The sequence below is a fragment of the Frankliniella occidentalis genome, unplaced genomic scaffold (genome assembly GCF_000697945.3).
Source record: "Frankliniella occidentalis isolate FOCC.00 unplaced genomic scaffold, Focc_3.1 Scaffold297, whole genome shotgun sequence".
In the NCBI taxonomy this organism is placed as follows: domain Eukaryota; kingdom Metazoa; phylum Arthropoda; class Insecta; order Thysanoptera; family Thripidae; genus Frankliniella; species Frankliniella occidentalis.
In genome coordinates, this window is record NW_026267423.1 from 3,643 (window position 1) to 13,669 (window position 10,027).

The 10,027-nt window shown below is 46.3% G+C and overlaps 1 protein-coding gene across 1 annotated transcript; it reads left to right on the forward strand.

Moving 5' to 3' along the window:
- Positions 1 to 507: 507 nt before the first annotated feature.
- Positions 508 to 5,087, forward strand: LOC113215627 (uncharacterized; the record flags this gene model as incomplete). The annotated part of the gene is given in 6 exon segments (XM_052273769.1): positions 508 to 717; positions 1,697 to 1,894; positions 2,331 to 2,596; positions 3,062 to 3,250; positions 3,365 to 3,521; positions 4,434 to 5,087. Coding segments are annotated over 6 exon segments (1,308 nt in total), but the record flags the coding sequence as incomplete, so codon positions are not given.
- Between the last annotated feature and the right edge of the window lie 4,940 nt (positions 5,088 to 10,027).

Here is a 10,027-nt window from a genome sequence, read left to right on the forward strand (position 1 = left end):
CCCCCCACCACGACCCAACCGCCTGCGCCGAGGCGAGCCGCCCGGCCCCAGACCAGAGCCCCTGCGAGGTAGGCAAAACGGTAGAAAAGTGCCTCCCATACTACTCAAATATCTTACTTTGCTGTTGCAGACATACAAGTGTAATTAAGCAGTTGCACTCATGATAGTGTATCAGTGTAATATACACACTAACTACTGGTAAAGTACTTTTTTATCGTGTAAAGTGATTCATGCGTGCTCAATTATGCACAAAATCAGATAGACGCATGTATATTTTAAGGCTATAAAATGAAACTACATTTATAATGAATGGACGAATTTAACATATTTCTGGGTGTTCAAATGGGCTGGTGAGCTGACGAATTGCTCGAGTTCGACGCAAATTATGGCTGAGCGCAAATTTTCGCTAGTTGTTCGCGCGGGTCAGTGCACAACGAGTTGGCGAGTGGGTGGGGCACCTCTCGTTTGAAATACCATCTTACATTCGGTTCTGCCTTATCTGTCCAGGCACCAACAGCTACTGTCAAGTACACTTACGAAGGCCAGAAGGACTTTCTCAAGCAGATGAATCAAGCAAAATCTATTGATATGCTTGACTTGACAGAACTCAAGAGGATGTCAAGCAGCTTCATTGGAAACTGGTATCCAAAATGGAAGCCTTGTAAGAAATTGGACATTGTTACCAGCTCTATCTTGGCCGCTACAGATGATGTCAAGGTGGGTTCGATTATTTCGGTAGTTCATAAAGCAGGAATCTTCTTTCGTCAAGTGGAGTTGCCTGCTCCACTTCGCTTCGCTGGCAACTCTGTTCGGAAGGGGCTGGGTGCCTAGTGGCATGGTCCTTCCCCTGCCTTGTGCACCAGGACTGGTGTGGTGAGGCATGTTGGGGCGTGGGGTTAACAAATTTGTTTCTCCTAGGCAATATATCACTTTGCAGCCCTTTTGGGCATTGAATATTCTCCGTTCACTGCTAAAACAAGTGTTTAATGTTAAACGTCAATTGGTGTTTAAGTTCAAGTGTGCATTTTCTCAACACATTGTGGTGTTTAACTGGGCTAAACGTTAATTGGTGTTAAAACTGTAAACACTTCCGGACCGGAAAGTATAGCAGCTTCACGCCATATGGTTCTTATAGATTTGTGTGTGTCCAAATGTGCAGAATCTAAACGTTTACGAAACATTTAAAATGTGCACACGCAAGTGTGCAAATTGAGCTAAACGCCATGTAATGTTAAATCATTACTTAAATAAGTTGCTGTTTAAATTATGCACACTTGTTTTTCCAGTGTTTTATGTTGTAACTAACTCCTTGTTGTGGTAATCGGGTAACTAACTCCTTGTTGTGGTAATCGGATTCTATCACTTGAAGACTACCTTATTGGGTTGATCAGCACGACGAAGTCTCTATTCTGTGTGTGTGTGTGTGTGTGTGTGTGTGTGGTGTGGTGTGGTGTGGTGTGGTGTGTGTGTGTACATTAAAAGGCCGAGTTGGTGACACTACGGATCTGTGTGGATGAAATGATGAAATTAACCCTGCTGAATGGGATGAACTGCCCCTCTGCTAAGCCCTTTTTGATGTCTTGACCAGCGCAAATCCAATGTGCCCCCACTGTACTCCTACTCCTGTTTACACTAAGAAGTCGACTTCACTACCCCTTGGTCGTACCAGTGTACCCGGTGATTTACAATGTTGCAGGCCCTGGATCTGGGTGATGGCGAGTGGGCAGGAGAGGACAAGTATGCGCAAGATCTGGCGTCTATGCTGAGGAAGTACAAAGCGACCCTTAGGGAAATCCGAGTGGCCAAGAGTACCCTAATTGACCGACACGAGACAGTCGCGAGTCTCAACAAAAAAGGGCGTCAGTCGAGACACGCCCAGATAAAAATATCGAAGGTGAGAGTCCCTTCTTTGTAGGTAAATGTCGGAAATTTCGAAAGAAATCCGTCCGAATAGTTCCGAAAGATGATTTTCAAAACGTTGTTGGATAAAAAGTTGTTGTATTTTATTTATTTTCTCAAATTTCCGAACAATATGGAAAACACCATTTAATGCTATTACCAGTTTTAAGAGCAACAAAAAAAGAGAACGTTTCAATTAATTCGGAAAATGTTCATCAAAAGTTGTCGAGATTTTTCTAGTTAACTGTTGGTTTCAAGAACTTTTACAGTCCTTCGATTGAATGATGTTTCGAAAACTGTTTGTATTTTAATTTTTTTCAGGGCCAGGGGTCGGGGGGTGGGGGTGCAAACTGTCTCGAAACACATTTTTCGCAGTGTTGTCGCGAGCACCTTAACAAAACCTTATCAAAGTTTTTGCTTCCCTGTTGCAGTGTAACATTATGGGGCTGGTTGCTGGATTGCCGAAATTAACCACCTTAAAGCTCACTCTGGATACTTCGCACTGCGAAAATTCGGAATACAACGGGGAGTTCAATGCCGCCGCGAAAAAGAAGCTGTTTTCCAAGGTTAATCAGCTCGAGGTGTTTCTGACACCCCGATGGATCGAGTGGCACGTTGGTGGGGAGGTTGTAAATTGCGACATGGATGCAGCGAATACATCAAATGATGAGGACGAGGGTCCCTCATGTTCCAAAAGGTAAGACTTCGCTTGGAAATGCACTCTCTAACGAAATTTTCGCTGTAAGCCGGGTTCGCGGGGTTCGTGCCTACCAAATGTAATTTTAAAACAATGCATGTTCACACCGAAACGTTTCTCGGCACATCCACACCTGATAAAAGGGAAAAGTGTGTTCTAGAAACAAGTAGTCCCATTATCTGTGGTGTCCCTCCGTGACCTCACAAGGTGGTCCGCCTCGCGGTGTCCTCGCGACCTCCGACCTCGCGGTGGAAGGCCTCGCGGCGGAGGCAGCGCAGCACCGCGAGTTTACAAAGGATGTTTTTACCCCATTTGTGTGCCCTTGAAATGGGTTATTTACTAAGATTTAATTAACTTATCGCCTTCTCAAATTTAATTGTGAAGTGTAACGGAAATTTTTTTAATTTGCTCTCGGCAAATTCATAGGAAACGAGTGGAATTGTGGGAACTCCCTATATTTTTCAGGTGGCGTCGAGAGACACAGGAAGACCAGATGGCTTCAGATCTCCTGAAGTATTACAAGCATGTGATCTCACACTTCGATATGGCGGACTTCCCGAAGACGAAGACAGATCCACCCATCCTCGGCCTAATTAGTGGGCTCACTGCCCTGCGCTCAGTAGTACTCAGAGCAGAAATGCTTCCCGCTGTAAGGTCAGTAACCTGGAATTGCATTTTACTGTATGCTATGGAATTTCAGTTTCCAGGATGTGGCTTGTCACCCGTTTACTGTTTAAATTGTACTATGTGATGACACTTTGTCAACAGTGGACTCCCGCAGCTCCAGACAATAGAGCTGCATGTGAGTGGCCGCTTATCACGTGAGATCGTCGAGTCACTAGTGGAGCTGTTTGCGACGAAAGGTCCATTGCAAAACATCAAGCATCTAGATATCAAAGTGAAGCAGACTCGAATTGAAGACCATGTAAGTAAATACACTGGCTTGTTTTGCGATACTTTTAACCAAAATCGTACGACAAGGTAGACGCACGTTAAAACCGTGTGAAGCTGAGCTAAATGTGTGTCTACCTTGGCCTGCGGCGCGCTAAAATTAAAATGTTTTCGCGATTTAGGTTGGCATGCCTGTCCACCTCGCATCTCACGTCTCACGCCAGGCGCCTCACTTCACGCCGTCTTCCGGGCGGTCTCCCCTTGCGTTTCCTGACAGAGCTGAGCATTTAAAGTTAAAGTTTAATTTCAAGTTCAAGTTAAGCTCAGCAATAACTGGTGTTTTGCGATTCCATTGCTAAAGGGCATCCTAACATATTTGCAATAAAAAGTACACACAAATAGTATCATTGAAAACGAAGCTTAACTTCACTGATCAACCGCTTGGAAGTTTCCAGCTGGGTAGTTGTGCACTTGTTAGTGTGGAACTCTTCAGTTGAACACTTCTCTAGATCGCATGATTGCAGGCTTACTATAAGCGAAGTGTTTAACAGAGGAGTTGCAGAGTTACAAGTGCACAAATTCAACATGTTCAACACATGAAGGTGTTCCAATGCATTGAACACTTTGAAGTATTTAACTTGCAGTTGCACACTTCCAAGTGTTGAGCATTCAAACACTTAGCTAATTAGTGAATTTTTGTCACACGTTTTTGTGATAACAAGTTATCACACTGTTTTTCCATTGATTTAATCATTTAGCATATAGCCATAAGAGTAGTGGCCTGTGAAAGCCTATACAATTTTGTCTCATTTGTCTTTTGTGATATGACCAGTCGATCACGAATGACGATGTAGATTCGTCTGCATGGTTGAGAAATCGATTTGTCATAACCCTGCGCTCCCTTGTTCCTAACTTTGGTTAGTTATCGGCCTCCTTCTCTCTGCAGGTGAGCGCGCTGCTGGGCGCCGTCGCCGGCCACTGCCGCCGCCTTGAGGTGCTCAAGCTGACGGCCAGCGGCTGGCGCGAGGCTGACCTGACTGCGCTGCTGGAGGGCGGCGCGCCCCTGCGGGAGCTTCACCTGTCGCGGTGCGGCGCGGTGCTCCCCGCCCACCTGCCGCTGGTGGCTGCGCTGCCGAAGCTCGTCACTCTGCGACTGCCCAGCCGCCTCTTGGGCAAGCCGGGGGCCGACGCGGTCGCCGACCGCCGCGGCCTCGACCTGCGCTGGGAGTTCTAGTGACATGACGCGGCGGTGGACTGACGCAGCTGCGCCACGATTGAGGATGAGTTAATCTTCAATTTCCAAAAATGTTGACGTAGTGTGATAAATGATGACCTGGTGCATTCTCGCAATGTTTTGGACTTTTAGTAAAGTGTTTAATTATTTTTTTTACTATTTCGGTTATGAAATAACTACTCATTTAATTAACTGACATTTGTATCGTCAGAATGCCCTCTGATTTAATAATGAAGTGTATTTTCCTACATTTTGTTCAGTACCTTTTATATGTTGATATTCTCAATACAGTCTTGGAGTATTCTCCGAATTACTTTGTTAAACGAAATATTAAATGACACTAGTTAAGTACTAGTATTTTCTCAATTGCGTTTCGTTACCTTATGCGTTATTCTCATGTTGTGCATACGAGCTTGCAGAGTTTTCAACAGGCATGGGCTGCTCAATTGCACGCGTATTTATGTTCACGTTGTGGCTAGTTTTCCCTAGTTTTGTACAATTTGTACATTACTCCACCTAAAAGCTTCGCCTACGTGGGGCTGCATAAAATCCTGCAACTCCTTGTACAGTCAAAAGCAATATGTGTGCTTTGGATAATCGAGCGTACTTGAAATTCACGGGCAAGTAAGCTTCACGACGTTCCACAAGATAGAGCTGACTTGCGTGGTTAAAGAAAGTGTGTACGCCAGAAACTTCTTTCTAAACGCAAGGTATTTTTTTTAGTATTGTTTTTTGGGCTAGGGGGGGGGGGGGTTGAACCGTACAAGTACCACGACAGTTTTTTTATCCGCCGTTTACTATATGGCAATTTTGCAAAGTAATATCAAAGATTGAGTTCACTACGTCAGCGACTCGAGACAGTGCGTCATCCGTGTTTGTCCGCCCGACCGCACCAGGGCAGGCAGAGCCGCCTAACACGCCTGCACGGCGGGTCTGCCGAGCCGAGCCCTGACGGGCGCTTTGCTGCGCCAATAACGAAGCAAACCGGAACGAGCTGCCCAGGCCGCGCTTTCGCCATGCTCACAAGGGAACCCCGCCAAGTGTAAATTCCCGATTTTCATTCTACTTTGGGAAATTGTTGGTCTAAATATGTCATCGAAGGACACATCAAAGATTTTTGCTTAAATTCATATTTAGGGGTCATTTTGGGTATTTGTTCAAAAAGCTGCAATTTCAATTATTTTTTATAACTTTCAAGAATGCTTCCTAAGGGGTAACTCGTCAAATTGCGGCCCTTTTGGGCGAAAATTTCGTCCGTTTTGCTCTATCTGAAGCCGTTTAGGCGCTACCGCCACGTTTAGGAAGGGAAATGTACGGGAATCACTAGGGCTTAAGAGCAGCGGTTGTAAAAAGCAGTCCCACAAAAAATGTTATAAAACAAATGTTGTAGAAAAATATAAGCTCTTTAACTTTTGTTTTATAACATTTTTTGTGGGACTTCTTTTTACAACCTCTGCTCTTAAGCCCGAGTGATTCCCGTACATTTCCCCTCTTAAACGTGGCGGTAGCGCCTAAACGGCTTCAGATAGAGCAAAACGGACGAAATTTTCGCCCAAAAGGGCCGCAATTTGACGAGTTACCCCTTAGGAAGCATTCTTGAAAGTTATAAAAAATAATTGAAATTGCTGCTTTTTGAACAAATACCCAAAATGACCCCTAAATATGAATTTAAGCAAAAATCTTTGATGTGTCCTTCGATGACATATTTAGACCAACAATTTCCCAAAGTAGAATGAAAATCGGGAATTTACACTTGGCGGGGTTCCCTTGTCAGTTGGAAGCTTCACTTTGCCTTCGTCAGAGGCCTGTGGGCAGGGTTTGGTCCATCGTTTGTTAGCGACTTAATCACTTTTTCCGACTCTTTTCATTGTCTGAGGCTTGCCGGCGGGCTTGCGGCCGTGCTCCTGTGACATGGGCTATACTCCAAGCGCGCAGTAAGGGAGAGGCACGGAGTATCGTCGAACCCACCCCCTACTCAGCGCCACCCTTTTCGCGGCTGCAGAGTATTCCCAGTGCGGAACTACTCCCAGTGCCAGTCTTCCACGAGGAAGGGGGAGCACGGGGTATTCAAGATATCGGGACACAGTTAAAACTGCAATTCTTCGTAACATAGCAAAATTCTCGGAATCGGAGCGTATGTTTTGATTGTACTAATTTATTTAACACAAGATGTGGGGATTTTTCAAAGCACTTCGCCCGGATTCCAATTAAATCTCTGGACAGCTGTTCATTTACATAATTTATTAACCAGTCAAGGAGGCTATGCTTGACAAATTTGCGTGTTTGGCGAGAGCTTTAACATATGTTCTAGGAAGCCAAGCAAGGTGTAACTACTCACGATTACAATTGTGATCTGCATTAATGCAGTTGCAAAATTGCCCAGTTAAAGGGAACACTTTTGTTCATGCTGTGTTAAATTCGACACACAACTCATGATCGATTAACAAACCCAGGAACCCTTAAGACAGATGCCTGTTCCAGGTACATTTGGGTACTTGGTCAAGCTGGCGAATCCGTTAGCCAGGTCGCTCTGGCTAGAAAGTATCAGGCGCTGGGGGCGGGCAGCGCCGGGGAACAGGCCCTCGACCTCTTTGCTATGCGTATAATTCAGTTGATGTTATCATGCAGAACACGTCTTTAGCAACAGGGCACCACCCGAGCAGACATGCACAGGTCAATAAATTGGGCTGGCCCTGCGGCCAATCAATAACTTTCAGGGCAACCCTGTGTTGTGCCGATAGGAGGGTGTAAAGCAGCCCACCCACGACACAGGTGCATGGCCCAAGGCAACGCAGAGGCTCCTGCTTGACGACCTCTAGGTTAAAGTTGACATACGCCATTTGTACGCATTATTTGAAGTGTACATGCTATGTATCCCTCAATTAATGTATACCAGGCGGCTGATTAACCCCGCGCACTTCTGTAGTTAGACTGTACCGCATGCATGAGTGCGGGCGGGCTTGCCTATCGCCCCTGTCCACGGCGCCTTACGGGCCGGGCGGAGTAGGCAACCCGCCCGCACTCATGCATGCGGTACAGTCTAAGGGAAGGTGGGGTAGATTGGGACGGATTTTTTCTTTTTGCTGTAGGTCGGAGATCATGCATGTTGGAATGACCGGTACTGGCTAGAATTGTACATTAATATGTGGCCTATCACAGCCTATATCGTCCTGATTTTTTATCTCATGCTCTTTGGCTGTAGAGAGATTCCCCCGAAATGTGTCACCTGTCCCAATGTTCCCGGGCACGGGGCACATTGGGACACCATAAGAATACATAAGATGGGGCACATTGGGACAGTTGACGCGCTTTCCTGTGAAATATCAGCATACGAACCGCCTTGCGGTCTGGAAGCCTAAATAGGCCAGTTATCTACAAGATTTTTGGATTTTTTGAGGGGTTACATTGAGCACTTTTGGTGTACTGTCCCAGTGTGCACTTAATTGCCTTCCCTGTGATTTCTTTCTTTTTCTTCGGTGTTTTGGGATTCAACTCAGAATCCTTACTTGCAAAATGCGTCGTAAGGAACTACCTACTGACCAGCCACTTGCGCGATTTTCTATCTCATTCCAGTTCGCGTAGAAAATAGAACAATAAAATAAGAAGGTACCTTACTTTTAACAGATTTTTGAGCTTATCGTATTTTGATATTTTCTGTACATCAGACATGGTGTGCAATCTTCCCAACACCGATACCATCATGAAATATGCTAACATTGGCTACGTGTCAATTTTTTTCAGCACGTAAATACTGTTAGAAATATGTGATATTGCTACTGTCCCAATGTACCCCGTGTCCCAATCTACCCCACCTTCCCTTAACTACAGAAGTGCGCGGGGTTAATTAGTCACCTGGTACATGTAATGTACACTTTATTTAAAGGATACAATGTACACACTTGACTTGGCAGCGTAGTTCATACTGTAGAGCACCGCCGTGAATACACTCGCAAAACAAATAAAGACAGTTGCACATCAAATCTGTGTACTTTTCCAATGTGCAAATTTCGTGTGCACAAAGCAACAAGTGTGTAATTTTTCTCACTTGCAGTCTGATTTTCACTAATTGGCACACTTCATTCTTCTTAGACATAGCATTCTAAGTAGTGCATTACCAGTAAGTTCTTCGGCATGCCAGGAAAATCGCTTTGAACATACCCTCATGTACGGGGCCATTTCCTCTGTTTATCGTGAAACATTAGCAGGACAAGGGTCTCACCTCAATGTGCCCTGAAGCCGTGCACTGGGAGAAAAAACGACGGAAAATCAACGGACAACAGCGGCAATAATTTTCCGGACGTGTCCGTACCCTAAATTTAGTTGTACGGTCGACGCAAGACGTGGTTCCCGGTTCTCCCGTACCTCATTTCTGGGGTACGGAGCAACCGTATCACGTATTTAATGGATATAAGCGGCAATTATTTTCCGGACGCGTCCGTACTCTAAATTTAGTTACATGGTCGTACCCAAACGGTTCTTCAGTACGTACCTCTTTTCTGAAGTATGCTATAACGGAATGTCCGTCGCCAGTCCCGTAGTGTCAGATGATTTTTTACAGAGTGCATCATGCAATTCGCATAGTTGGCTGGGCACAATGTACAGCAATAGATAAAAAAAAAACAAAAAAAAAACAGGGCGATGACAGCGGACTGCTACCGGGGACGAACAGAACGGACGCCACGGAGAAAACGCCCGCCCCCACAGAGAATCTATATTATCATCGTCAATCGGCTTATCATAACTGGAACGTTAATCGGCTATCTTTATCAAAACTGGCAACTTTTACCTTCGGGTAGAGACAGACCACAAGGGACTGTCTATAAAAATGTCTCGTACCGTTTCGAGTGACGCGACGCGTGGGGCCTGCCAGCAGAATCACCGTCCAGGAAGGCTAATCCCGCTGCCCGCCATGAACCCGCATCTGCTGGCGCCAATTATGATAAACGCCCACCCCATCCCCCACCCCTGGCCGCGCCACCCCCACCCCTGGCGGGCCGGGCAGGCGGGTCTGGCCTGGCGGGCCGGTCTGGCTGGAGGGGTTGTCCGCGCAGACGGCGCTGGTTGTCGGAGGCGCGCGGACACGGCGCGCGAGAAACCCTCACCAGGACTCTACCCTTTTCCGCGCAGAGGCGCTCGCGTGCGCTGAAACTGTGTCGTGTCGTGCCGCGCGTGCTTGCGCTCCTCGGGGAGGACGCGAAGAGGGCCCTGCTGAGGGACCGCAGCAGCCGAGGCCAGCCGATGAGCGGAGCCGAAGACGCGTCGAGGCTGTGCCGAGGCCGGGACAACAGGTGGATTACCTCTCGTGG